We start from the raw sequence: 14,891 nt of genomic DNA, 5'->3' as shown, positions 1-14,891 counted from the left end.
CCAATGACTCCTGCCGCTCAGAGAAAAAAAAATCACCTCATCACTGCCGTAAAAGGGCAACCGTTTAATTTTTAAACAGTGACCCCTTTTTCTAAATTAATCATTGAGAGAAGACATGCTCCCTGCGTTCATCCTGAGAAGGGTGTTATCTGTTTCAATCAAGTAGCCTCTAGGTTTTGAATACAAATTTAAAAAGTTGGCTCGTTGCCATATTTCAAAATTTGACAACTGTAATGTGGGATGCAAATGGATGGACTGCTTATGGCAAGTTACATACAGGGACTGTTTTTTTAAAATGCGATCAGCTTGTTTATGTTCTTTAAAGTTGAGGTTCCACTGTTAACAAGCATCCTTCAAATTAAAGTTAACAAGCAGCCTCTTGTGACTGCTACACCGTTCTGTCAGATTCCACTCAATCTCCATCCCACCCTTGTTCCCTGCCTTTGGGCTTCTCTCTAGATATCCTTAACAATCTATCATCTCAAGTTTCATAATTGCATCGATTCAACATGCTTCTGGAGCTGTTGAATGAAAACGTACTTTTTGATTTAATTCACGAACAGCGAGCTTCTGGAAAATCAGATATTTATTTTGTTGACAAAAAAAAGACATAAAGTCCTCTAGTAACTCAGTGGGTCAAGCAGCATCTCTGGAGGACATGGATAGATGACATTTGGGGTTGGGACTATTCGCCAAGACTCAAAATGTCGTCGTCCATCCATTTCCTCAATAGACAATAGGTGCAGGAGGAGGCCATTCGGCCCTTCGAGCCAGCTCCACCATTCAATGTGATCATGGCTGATCATTCTCAATCAGTACCCCATTCCTGCCTTCTCCCCATACCCCCTGATTCCGCTATCCTTAAGAGCTCTATCTAGCTTCCTCCAGTGAGGTTGCCTGACCCGCTGAGTTACTCCAGCAGTCTTTTTTTCTCATACCTGCACCTGCAGTTCCTTGTGTTCACTCATCCAGTTTACCAACAGGTTGAAATATGTTTGCAGTGTTAAACAAAATGAATCCCCTGTTCACTTAAAATGCATAAATTCGATCAACCCTCAACGCCAAAGCTTGAAGGAATGCAAGCCAATTCAATCAACCCCATAATTCCAAGCTGATGAACGCACACCTCCCAGCATTGTTGCCATTGTTTTGCAGAACACATTAATTGCCCTGGGCAATTCCCACTCCAATCATTTAACTTCAGACTTGCATTAAAAGTTTAGAACTAGGAGCAAATCGGTAGAGTTGCTGCCTTACAGCGAATGCAGCGCCGGAGACTCAGGTTCGATCCTTACTTTAGGTGCCATCTGTACGGAGTTTGTACGTTCCCCCCGTGGGTTTTCTCCGAGATCTTCGGTTTCCTCCCACACTCCAAAGACGTACAGGTTTGTAGGTTAATTGACTGGGTAAATGTAAAAATTGTCCCTAGTGGGTGTAGGATAGTGTTAGCGGGGATCGCTGGGCGGCGCGGACCCGGTGGGCCGAAGGGCCTGTTTCTGCGCTGTATCTCTAAATTTAAAAAAAATCTAAATCGAATCGTTGGTAACCACTGTAAAACCCAAGGTCCCTGGGATTTATGGCACGTCACTTCCTGCTACCTGGGACAGTTTCCAATTCTCTGCTCCCATTCTCTATCTGCCAATTATCCACCAATATCAAACAGATGGATTCCAATTCGATGCATTTTCATCTTTATTCTCATTTTTATGTAGACTTAACAATGCTTTTTGTAAGTCCATGCCAATAACCTCTCTGGACGATCCCTTTTTTCCCCATATTAGTCACTTTCCCACAAAAAGCCCCTGCATTCATTAGATCTGACAGTCAAACCCTGATTGTCTGAATGCTCAGTCACCCTATCCCCAACAACAAATTTAAGTAATGATCCCCTGATAATTAAATAGGCCAACATTTTCTGGTTTCCTGTTCTTGCTCTTCTTGAGTAGTCAAGTGATATTAGCACATTTTTAATAAAAGACGATCATTTCTAAATGTTGGACTATCTTGAAACATTTTTAAAAGTTTTTAATTATCATTTTTAAAAGTCCGGGGTGTGAACCAAGCCAAATCTTGGAGATCCAATTGTCTTTATGCTCATTAATTTCCTTATTATCATCATTTCACAGCTTATATCTAGCAAACACCTGCCCTTACAATTAGCTTTAATTTTCCTGCTATCTCTGACACCTTAAAGTTAATTACGAAGTTCTACGCAAAGTGATCATTTGGCATGCGAGTCAGTTTTTAATTTTCAACATTAATTTGTATGGATGCCATGATTTAATACAGTAAAACAGGCCAGGGTACTTCAGATGACGGTCAACAAATAAAATTTGACACAAAATTACATCAGGGGATCTGAGAGTGGATGAGCAAAGGGCAGGAAAAGGTGGAGAGTTCTAAGGAGATTTTGTAAAGTCAACAACGAAGAAGTGTGGCAAATCTCTTGATGGAGGGAGTGACAGAGCTAAAGGCTTTCGCATCTGAAGACATGGATGCGCCAATTAGTTGATGATCAAAAGTCGAGATTGTCCAGGAAGCCAAAGTTGGAAGATGCCACACAGGTTGCATAGCCAGAGCAGATTACAGAGCAGCAAAGTAATTAAAGGTGATTTGGAAACAAGCATGAAATTTGAAAATAAACATTTTCCTTAACTGTTTCAAATACCGGAGGTGTTTTACTGCTAACATTACCTAATGTAACTCCACTGTCTTTGTATTTCTTTGCTTTAAAAAAAAAATTCGAGCAGCACATGTGAGCTTTCCCATGTTACATTCATACCAGCTGCATGTTTTAGATTTATACTGCACATCTCTTGTTTGTAAAGATTCTTGAAGATAAATGGACCTCCTCCTTTAAGGCTGTATAAATATCCACCATTGTACCAAATACTCTTTTGCGTACCCACACTCTTAGACGGTAGTTTTAGTCAAAATCAGTTCCATTCAGTTCAACATCGTTACTTTCTGTCTCATCTATACTCAGTTTGGGTTTCAATTCGGCCTTTCCCCTCTCAAACCTAATAACTAATTCAATCACCTTCTGGTCATCGTTCATTACATGTTTCCTTGCAATCAGGTAAAATTAAATAATTCTAGTTACAGTGAATGTTATTCCCTTTCATTATTCAACACTGCCAGTTGTTTTGTTAGTTCGACAAAGCACTGTTCCAGAAAACATCCTCAGTTGCTGTAGAGGCATCATTAAAACAAAGTGGGTGTTGGAGCAAGTTTACAGTTGGTATGGACGCATTACAACTAAACATGGAGCAAGGCTGCAGTCAGAGAATCCTCGACAGGGCAGGTACTAATCATAACTTACGAAACAAAGTTATCCCACCATCCCCATCCATGCTTAAATTTGCAACGTGAAATTAATTCAGAAGGCATTCCTCTGAATGAAGACCATAAATAAAGCTGAAGGCTTGTTTGAAGAACATGTTGCCCTTATTGTTGACATCATCTTGATCTCCCAGTTTCCCAAATCCTCTTATATCATTTTGTGGCCATCTCTGAAATTTGGGGCAGATCTACTTTACAGATGAAAGCATAGACAGAGGTAACCGCATGCTTTCAAATGCCAAACACATCTGCAGCGGGCCTCCCTGGAGTAACCACATACTCTGAAATTCATAAGGAAAGAGCTAAGTAATTGTCTGGCAAAGACATGAAAATCGAGTATTTTTGAACAAAATGCCCCCAGATTCCTTTTGAGAAATGGTGAAAAATTAAATGGAAATAAACAAGTTCGAACACTTTCAAAAATACCAGTAAATAAAGAGGGTTAATTGCACACATAAGAATAGTGACATCTGCAAATCGTACTCACCATGGCTGGTGCCTGGAGTCTGATTCAGGGGATCTGATGTTTGTTTAAGGGAGCCACAATGCACAGCAAGCACCCACAGCACGCACCCACAGCACGCACCCACAGCACGCACCCACAGCACGCACACACAGCAAGCACACACAGCAAGCACACACAGCACCGTGTGGCTGTTTCACAGCTCCAGCAACCAATGCAATGCACAACTCCTAAGCTCTGTGTGCAGTTTGCATTTTCACCAATGATTGCAGGGGTCGTCGTCGTCCATCCCCCCCCCCGCCCGCCCGAGGTGCTCCAGTGTCTTCCCAAAGATGATCTATCCTATAAACCCTATAAGCGATAGAAACCATGGTATAAGAAGCCGTGCAGATTACTGCACTGATTTGACTTGAGCAAAGATTGATCTCTCATCCCCAAGCTGAACCCATCAAAACTACAAATGGGTCGGTCTCCATTGGTTCCCAGACCTGAAACCACCTATTTGGTACTTAAATTTATCCCCACATTCCCTGTATAAAACTGTGGCCTGAAGTTCTGAGTTCACTCAATGTCCACTTCAGACTCTGTCGGATACAATTCCTGGATAACACACAAATAACTAACTACACAAATCCCAATAAAACAAGCAGTGGTCTTGTAAATCTCTAAAGAACAGAGAATGTTCGTGTCAGTCCTTGTACTGTGCAGTTGTCAGTTCCAAGTCAGTCAACATCTAACACACAGTATATGTACTGGTCCCTGTAACACGTCAGTCTCTGAATTACATAGTCATCTTGACAATCTCTGTCTAGCGCACACAATTGTATCACTTTCTGTCTGGCAAATGGCCTTGTGTAAAATCAGTACAGCCATGTGAAGTTGGATGTCAAGGTGGCTGGTTTTATTGGCATTTTAACAATAAAATGTTACTGCATTCAAATGATAATAAGGGGCATCACCATACCTGAGTTTATCTTCGATGTCCTGCAAAGAGACAATACACAAAGTTAGTTGAGGCATCTGACCGATAGTACACGTTTAGGGTCATATACTCATACAGCACAGAAGTAGCCCTTCAGCCCAAAGGTCTGTGCTGACCAACAATCACCCATTTACACTAATCTTACACCAATCCCATTTTATTTTCTGCACACATCCATCCACTCGCCCCACATTCAGCCACTCACCCACACCTGGGACAAATTAAAGTGCCCAATTAACCTACTGATTTGCTTACCTCTCGGATAGTCATAAAGTGTTACAATGTGGGAACAGGCCATTTTTGGGCCAACTTGCCCACACCAACCAGCATGTACCATCTACACTAGTCCCACCTGCTTGTTTAGCCCATATCCCTCTAATCTATCTTGTCTAAATGTTTCTTAAAACATTGCGATAGTACCTGCCTCAACAACCTCCTCTGGCAGCTCGTTCCATATACCCACCACCCTATGTGTAAAAAAGTTACCCCTCAGTTCCTATTAAATCTTTCCCCCCTCACCTTAAACCTATGTCCTCAGGTTTTCAATTCCCCAATCTTGAAGACATGATTTTGTATGCTTCTGTAATATCACTCCTCATCCTACTGCGCTCCAAGGAAAGTCCTCGCCTGCTCAACTACTCTCTACAGTTCAGGCCCTCGAGTCCCAGCAACATCCTTGTAAATCCTCCCTGCACCCTTTCCAGGTTGACAATGTCTTTCCTATAACACGGCGCCCAAAACTGAACACAACACTATAAATGTGGCTCACCAACGTCTTATATAACTGCAACATGACCCTCCAACTTCTATACACAATGTGGGAGGGATGTGGGAGCAAACCGGAGTGCCCGGAAGAAACTCATGCGATCACAGGATGCAATGTCCATGTCAGCAGTGCCTGAGGTCAGGATTAAACATTAAGGTCAGGCAGCATCGCTGTAGAAAAGGAAATAGCAGACGTTTCATATCGAGACTAAAGTATGAAGAAGGGTCTCGACCCGAAACGTCGCCTATTCCCTTTCTCCAGAGATGCTGCCTGACCCGCTGAGTTACTCCAACTTCTTGTGTCCATGTCTGACAATAGACTTCACGTTGCTGTCATGGAGGAGGAATTGTCGATAGATTCAGAGTTGTGTTATTAAACGTGGAGATAAGTGCTATGTCAATAGAACGGTGTTTTGTGCAGCTAAATCAATATACAAGGAGGAATATCAATAGATACAGAGATAAATAATGGACCTCGAGATAAATCGATGCTTGCTTTAGTTCATCGACAGGAAGGATAAGACAATGGAAATAGCGACCAAGTCATTAGATGTAAGAAAATAACTGCAGATGCTGGTACAAGTCAAAGGTATTTATTCACAAAATGCTGGAGTAACTCAGCAGGTCAGGCAGCATCTCAGGAGAGAAGGAATGGGTGACGTTTCAGGTCGAGACCCTTCTTCAGACTGAAGAAGGGTCTCGATCCGAAACATCACCCATTCCTTCTCCTGAGATGCTGCCTGACCTGCTGAGTTACTCCAGCATTTTGTGAATAAGTCATTAGATGTGGTGCGACTGAGGCCAAGATAAATCAAAGGGCATTGAGAAGAGAAAAACTATATATATGAATTATTTTGTAAATTATCCTATTATTTGATAAGGTTATTTTTTTTCTTGTGTTACTTAGCCCTGTGGGCTGCTGTCCAAGCTTTATACTTGGTTTAGAAATTAGAACAGCACAGCACAAGACCATGCCCTTCGGCCCGATATGTCTGTGCTGCTGACGTGATGCCTACTTAAACCAGTCCCTTCCGCCTGCATGTGCTCCATGTACCTCCAATTCCTGCAAATTCCTCTAAAATGCCACTATCGTATTTGCTTCCACCACCACACCTGGCAGCATGTTCCAGGCACCCTCTGTACTCTGCAAACAAAATTGCCATGCACATTTCCTTTCACCTTTAAACTCACCTGAAAAGTCATGTCCTCTTGTACCTGACATATGTAGGTAAAAGGCTCTGTCTACCCTAACTCTGCCTCTCATAATTTTATAAACTTCTATTCTGTCTCCTCTTCGCCTCCAGTTTGTCCTAAGTTTGTCCATTCTCTCCATATGTCAAGTTCCCACTAATCCAGGGTATTGGCGATAGGGAGGATAGATGAATGGATTGTTTCATTGTCCTAACACCAGCACTATCTTGGAATAATTAGGAACTTTACGTGGAGCTGTACCTCCTCGAAGGATGGCCAGTGCTTAGTGATGGGTTTACATGTTGTGCTCATTTAATCCTTACAGGCATATCCACAGTGAGTGAGTGAGTGAGCATTCCTCACCTTCGGCTTCATGAGTGCCAGATCGTTGAAGATGTCCAGCTGCTTTGTGACCTCCTCCATCTCCTCGGTCAGCTTCTGCATGGTGACGTTAATCTCGGCGATGACCTCGGCTATGTGTGCCGTGGCCACTGCCTCCTGCAGTTCCACCAGGTGCAGGGCCCTGCGCTCTTCCTCAATCAACAGCTTCCTCATCTTGGCAAACTCCTGCTTAATACAGTCTATCATTTGCCCCTGAGTCACCTGAGGGAGGAAATTAGATACCACACGGATGAGATGACACGAGCAAGAATACGAGGGACGGACATGATATATCACACAGTGAACAGGAACAGCGGATATGGTACAACGCTACATATTGGACTGCATGGGGGGATGCAGACGATATGCCCGTTAGTGCTTTTAATGAAATCTCAGGCACTAATGCGACGAATGAGAGGTGTGGTATGTAACTATGTACGTGGGTGTATCAGAGCAATATTGCTGTGAATGACTGATATCATATACCAGACAATATTGCTGGCAATATATCATGGTGGGCTATGGTGTATCATTTCATATTGTGATGAATGGGGAGGGTGATATTGGCTGTGAATCAGGGGTGTGTTATAACAATGAATATTGCTGTGAAATATCACCACGATTCATTGGTGATATTTATCCGTTATACCTGCTTGGAATGAGTGTTATGATTCATCATATTGTATTCTAACAAAACAGGGTTTATATCAGTCAATATTACAGAGAATGAGGGTGTAATCCATCGGGGAGTATTGCCAAGCGTGAGAAATGTGGACTAGCAGGCAATGTTACAGTGAACGATTATGAGAGCCCCAAAACATTATTAAAAACTAGGAAGAAACAAAACATTCACAATGATCCATAACAGGAATAGACCTGTTGGTTTATTGATGAGAATGAATGGGCTAGTTGTCGTATTGTCGAAATTCCTGAGCAATTGGATACCCAATTGTAGAAGATTTACTTTTACCATTGAAGCTGGTTAATTGGCATGTCATACCATTGTTTGTGAGTGTAAAAAAGATGACTCACTTATTACTGCATGTAGGGCTAGGATTGGGAGCAACCCTATATTGAATAGGATATGAGTAGTATTGATGAGAAATGGACCTCATTTCACATTCAGGATTTTCAAGTGACTTTGGTTGAAGTATATTTGCAACAAGACATTTTTCCCCACTAAACTTTGGAATCTTTTGGGTGAAACATGTGGCAGGCCGAATGTAGGCCAATGTAAGTAGATTTTGAAACATTAATAAATGAGCAAGCACTTGGAGACATGATGGTACACCGTATAAATGAGCTTCACTTTTTTTAAAAACTATTACATTGCACGGAATGGTGGATGAAGTAACAACATGTGTTTTAAGTGAGTAGTGTGGCTTGACTTCATCCTCTTCCTTCAACTCAGCAAAGTGACTGACTCGGTACAGTGAGTTTTCAATAATTGCTACACCAAACCGATCATTGCCTAGAAAATGGAGTGATCAATTTCCCTCCCACTTGTGCCAAGTGGTTCCATGCTGTGCACCACTCTAATAGAACACAGTTCTTTATTTCAAGTTACGATTTGAAAATGGATTACTGCTCATAAGTATCATAAGTACACTGTATAGAGTAGCTTGTTTGTTAATATAATTTCCATTTATATATTTAAACACACAAGCTGGCTTATTAATGTACATTAATGCACCAGACCATTATAGCACTTCTGTATGTTTATGAAGATACATTAGATACAAAGAAGAAGGCCTTAGTGGTATCCATGTTTTCGTTATTTGAGGAGAATCCGTTTCCCTATGCGTTGCTCAATGTAAATGGAGAATGGGAAAGATAAGCACAACATGGTTGCATCCTTGGTGCCTTTATGGTGGGACCATATATTACAATGCTGTAGTAACATCCTTCCAGCTTGGCTCTTCTTTGCCTCCTTTAGATGCTGTTCATTTTCTCCCTTCCCAAGTGGAAACTAATGCTGGTATCTAACAGGCTACTTGCCAATAAACACTTGTTTACAAAAGAATAAATCCAGACTACAGATGTCAGCAGTCAGCTCTAACTGTGGAGACCCAACATAAAAAAATAATAGCAGGAATATGCCAATAGGCCAGCTCTACCATTCAGTGTGATCATGGTGATCACCTACTTCTGCACCATGTTCTCAATTTCTTCCTGCATGCCCTTTAGAACTACTAAATATATATTCCACCTTCTTAAATATATTTAGTGCTGTGTCTTCCATTGCATTCTGTGATGTAAAATTCCACAGCTTCACTGTCCTCTGGGCAAAGCAATTTCTTTTCAGTTTGGTCCTGGATAACCAGTCCCTTATCTTATTACTGTAACTCCTTGTTGGATGCACCAGGTCCAGGGAAAACCTTTCTGCAACATTGTATGTTTCAGTGACTCCTTTTAAAGTGATGAGAATATGGCTCGGCTTGCCTACATTATCCTCATAATCCAACCCCCCTCCAACATGAGATCCCCTCTTATTTGTCTAAGGTCCAGCAACTAACTACATGCTTAATTGACCCAATCTCGCAGCATATATATGTCCTGCCATCCCAGAAATCAATCTAGCAAACCCTAATAATGGCCCTTCCATGGCAAGAATATTGTTCTTCAGATAAGGAGATCGAAACTGCACACGAGACTGTAGATGAAGATGGGGTTTCCCCAGAATCTCAAAGAGAAGCAGCGACATTCTTGTTCCTGTCATCAAACCCACTTACACTAACTGCTTGTGCAGATAGAAACTGCAGATGCTGGTTTACACCGAAGATGGACACAAAACGCTGGAGTGACTCAGCATCAGGCAGCATCTCTGGAGAGAAGGAATGGGTGATGTTTTGGGTCGGGACCCTTCTTCAGGCTGGGAGTTAGCGGAGGGGGAGGCTAGAGATGTGGAGGGGTACAAAGAGAGTGTAAGATGTGAAAACAACAGATCAAAGCAGATGATCAAGAAAATGTTAATGGTTCATTGTTGGCTGAGGGGAAGGTAACAAGGAGGCACACAACAGTCTGTCGTTTTCACATCTTACATTCTCTTTGTGCACATCCATGTTTCTGGTTTCCCTCTCCTCTGACTCTCAGTCTGAGGAGGGGTCTCGACCCATAGGCGTCGCCCATTGCTTCTCTCTAGGGATGCTTCCTGTCCCGCTGAGTTGCTCCAGCATTTTGTGTCTATCTTCGTTCTTTAGTATACATGGTTTCTCCCCCGCTGTCACAGATGAATCCCTCACTCATGTCTCCGTCTTCATAAGTCAAGATTCAGTTCTCTCTGAACTTATTTCTATGCCAAACATGAATGAATAATTGTTGTAGTTCATGTGCATGTTGTCTATTCACTGTCAACCCATTTAGTAGTTCTCCAATCTATCACAGCCAATATTATCTTGTCCCTTCATAGTTTCCTTTGTTCAGATTCAAGTCCCAACACTCTGATTAAGCTGCTTCACTCTCCACATTAATTAAGAATATCATCTTATGATTGCCCTGCTTTAAGAGGTTACTCACAACAACACGTGCAATGAGAAAGGAATAATTAACCATACCTTGTCTAGAATCTGCAGTCTCCTACATTATCTAGGATGGCCTGTTCTCTGGATCATTCCTCAAAATGGTCTAAAATAATTATCATGTAGCACACCAAGATTTCTTACTTTACACTATTTTTGCTAATTGTTTTTCCAATCGATATGTCAATTAAAGTCACTATGATTAAGGTCATCCATGATTACAGTTGTACCTTTCTTGCATGTATCTCTGATTTGGAACAGCACAGGAACATGCCCTTTGGTCCAGGAAGGAATTCTGTTGAACTCCTTCCAGTACATCACCACCTCTGTTTGGTGGCCTATACACAACCCCGCCAGTATTTTCTGCCTCTTGGTGTTTCTTGGCTCCACCCATACATACCTGCGTCATAATTTATTGATTCATTGATTTTCTCCTTTACTTATAACATCACCCAACCTCCTTTCCTTTTTGTCGACCCTTCAATCTATTTGTGCTGTTAACTCATCCACCTTGTTGCAAGTGCTCTTCATAGTAAGGAACAGTATCTTATCTATTTCCATTGTTCACCATTTGTTTTGCACAATGGTCCTATTTACCACTTTGCCGTTGTTTCATCTGGCTTCTGCTTTAGTTTATTCCATTGGTCTCCTTGTTTCGCCCTCCACTGCTTCCTATCACGCTGCCATTCTAGTACAGCCCTCCCAGGCAGCACGAGCAAAAGCTTGTCTCACACAATGACCACGTACTTGCACTTTACTGCAATCACTGCGTAGTACTTCAAAATAGGAATACCGGATTATCTTCCCACCCACTATCCCATTTTGGGCTTTATGAGGCTAATTATAAGGCTATTACTGTCACCTCAGCTGAGATCATCCAATTCTACACAGCTCATGGGTCAAACCCGGGACCTCCCCAATCGACATGACACTGCACCACACCATGTAATACTTTTGCAAACAAACCTCCTGATGGGGCACTGTGCCGTCGCATGCAGTATATTCTCTCCAATGGACCCGAGCATAGCCAAAGAAGCACTGCAAACTAGCATGACTTTTTCTTGGTCAGCAAAGGAAATAGAAAGAAAATCAAACCATTTGTTTTCTGAAATTGTGGAGAAAAAAAATCCCTTTTTAATCCTTAAATAATTAATGAATTATCATGAATGATCAAATCTCTAAGATATTTTGAAGTCGAGAAGGGATCATTGTAGCCTTTCTTTAGAGCAAATGTCCTTTCTCTTGGCTGTGAATCCTAGTGCAAAGTATTAATAATGCTAAATCAAAGTGCATTAATGCTGTTGATTTGTGGTGTGTTCGGTTACAAACCCAAGCTGAGCATCCACCTCGCCCAAGTTAAGCTCTTGCTTCTGTGTTAGAGACTGGGAATAAATTAGAGTGAGGTAAACCTTTTATAGTTTTATGGGGAACCATTATAAATTGATTTTTTTTGGAGGATATCTGCAGTATTGTAATCACTATATCGTTTTTTTTCCGTGAGTGGTGGGTGGACCATCGAATGCACCTAAAAGCAAGAACATAAGTGCTTCATGTGAGCGAGGAGGTTTTGACAGGGAAGAATTGTAATTACTCTTTTCTCATTAGAACCAGTAGTCCTGGGCAGATAAGCTGTCCTGTTACGTGTGACCAAGGTCTGGGATCATGGATTGTCTTACACAGTTGTCATGGTGACAGTGATGCAGACAGCCCATAACAGCCTGACGTCAGATCGCATACATCAAAGCAGCGCTAACGAGAGAGATGCGAGTTGGACAGCATGCCGTATCATTTGGTGGTTTAGGTTAAAGCTGAGCAGATTAATAAATGTTGTGTTAATCTAGCCTTTTTGTTAACGTTGTTCAATAATCCAAGACATTTGTGCGTTTTATTTGTGTCTTTTTACGTAAGGAAGGCTTGACTGTGACACATATTGGTTCAGCAGACAGCATTGATAAATGGGAAGCTGCCAAATTGGAAAGAAGTACACAGTTAAATAAAATTACAGTGCTTTCTTTCTGAAAGGAAACATATTCTTAACCCTGTATCTACTGAGTTTTTCTTTTTCCTTTATTAAAATTCAGGTTATATATTTTTTTCCAGATCTGTTATTCACTCTCCTCTTTTACACCATTACCTAAAAGGGATTTTAAGTACAACCTATTAGGTATTGCTTTTGTCACTAGTATCTTTGACAACTTGTAAATCTCTTAGATGGGCTACAACTTTGGTGGATTGCTGTCCCTAATATGATATATACAGTATGTGTGTTAGGTTTTAATTTCCAGATGCAATTGAGGCCATGTGACAGTAATAACCCTAAAACCAGGAAAGGATCGGATGGGAAATCTGGAGGTGTGTTTAACCTTTTAATCAGAGGCTATTTAATCAATGTATTTTATTACGACGTCATATCCAAGTTTCCCAGCTAGCTAGCAATGTTGGGTGTGTTGGACACTGCAAAGATGCAATTTATTGAATTTAGTGGTTGGGAGTATGAGGGACAATTGGCAGCTTTTCAAAAGCTCATTTTACTGATTTTACTCATTTTACTGATGCCTCCTGTTGAACCCACAGGAATTTGCTCTTGTCTACTGATGTGAGGAAGACTCTTGCTTGTGAAGCTAAGCCGGTGTGGCTGGAAATTAGCAACAATGTTATCACCGCCATGCTTGTGGTTTCCATGCATTGGTTTAAACAGAGGAGGGATGATGGTCGCAGTACATTCACTCTCCAGGAGGGGAAGCTCGACTCCTCCGAGGACTTCACTCTCTCTCATGGCTACATTGTCACTAGCCTCGTGCAGACCGTGGATTAGCTCAGGTACTCACATGTACATATGTAGGTTAATTGGCTGGGTAAATGTAAAAATTGTCCCTAATGGGTGTAGGATAGTGTTAATGTGCGGGGATCGCTGGGCGGCACGGACTTGGAGGGCCGAAAAGGCCTGTTTCCGGCTGTATGTATATGATATGATATGATATGATATGATATGATCATCTCTGGAGACCTGGCAGATGCTTATGTAAACTGCAAATGTTGCCACTTTGCTCACGGCCAATGTCAGCATTAATATATCTGTTCATGATATACGATAAGAAGTGACAAAGCCATGAGTGATACACCCACCAAGACAACGGATGGAAGGTTTCAGAAATGTAAGAAGGAACTGCAGATGCTGGTTTACACCGAAGATAGACACAAAATGCTGGAGTAACTCAGCGGGTCAGGCAGCATCTCTGGAGAGAAGGAAGAGGTGACGTTTTGAGTCGAGACCCTTCATCAGACTGACAGTCAGGGAGGGGGACACAGGGAAGGTATGTTTCATAGGATGAAAACATCAACTAAGTAATTACACACCAAAACTTAATTGCTCTTGCAAAATTGTCTTTTTTAAAATAATATCATTTGATTTTCAATGTAAGAAGAGGCAGCTTCTCAGATTCTTGTGATACAGGGATATCGTACATGAGGTAGCAGAGTAAAGTGGATGAACTCGAGTAAATGCTTGCAACATTTTCCACTTTCATTCTTTCAGTGAAGGACTTGCCCCTCTACCCAAACACTTCAGTGTAACATGACTTATACCAGAAACTTGGAATTTCGCTATAGACAATAGACAATAGATGCAGGAGGAGGCCATTCGGCCCTTCGAGCCAGCACCGCCATTCAATGTGATCATGGCTGATCATTCTCAATCAGTACCCCGTTCCTGCCTTCTCCCCATACCCCCTGACTCCGCTATCCTTAAGAGCTCTATCTAGCTCTCTCTTGAATGCATTCAGAGAATTGGCCTCCACTGCCTTCTGAGGCAGAGAATTCCACAGATTCACAACTCTCTGACTGAAAAAGTTTTTCCTTATCTCAGTTCTAAATAGCCTACCCCTTATTCTTAAACTGTGGTGCCTTGTTCTTGACTCCCCCAACATTGGGAACATGTTTCCTGCCTCTAACGTGTCCAACCCCTTAATAATCTTATACGTTTCGATAAGATCTCCTCTCATCCTTCTAAATTCCAGTATATACAAGCCTAGTCGCTCCAGTCTTTCAACATATGACAGTCCCGCCATTCCGGGAATTAACCTAGTAAACCTATGCTGCACGCCCTCAATAGCAAGAATATCCTTCCTCAAATTTGGAGACCAAAACTGCACACTGTACTCCAGGTGCGGTCTCACTAGGGCCCTGTACAACTGCAGAAGGAGCTATTTGCTCCTATACTCAACTCCTCTTGTTATGAAGGCCAACATTC

General features: G+C 41.8%; 1 protein-coding gene across 2 annotated transcripts in view; it reads right to left on the bottom strand.

The window, feature by feature from the left end:
• Nucleotides 1–14,891, bottom strand: part of trim44 (tripartite motif containing 44) — a 77,816-nt gene that overhangs the window by 46,235 nt on the left and 16,690 nt on the right. For both annotated transcript variants that reach the window (XM_078415080.1, XM_078415078.1), the window contains 2 exons: nt 7,107–7,346; nt 4,770–4,789 (listed from right to left, as the gene is read on the bottom strand). In XM_078415080.1, coding sequence (XP_078271206.1) covers nt 4,770–4,789; nt 7,107–7,346 — 260 coding nt within the window. The remainder of the gene's footprint in view (nt 1–4,769; nt 4,790–7,106; nt 7,347–14,891) is intronic.

Source organism: Rhinoraja longicauda, chromosome 18, assembly GCF_053455715.1.
Source record: "Rhinoraja longicauda isolate Sanriku21f chromosome 18, sRhiLon1.1, whole genome shotgun sequence".
Classification (NCBI taxonomy): Eukaryota; Metazoa; Chordata; class Chondrichthyes; order Rajiformes; family Arhynchobatidae; genus Rhinoraja; species Rhinoraja longicauda.
This window is presented reverse-complemented; position numbering and strand designations above follow the sequence as displayed.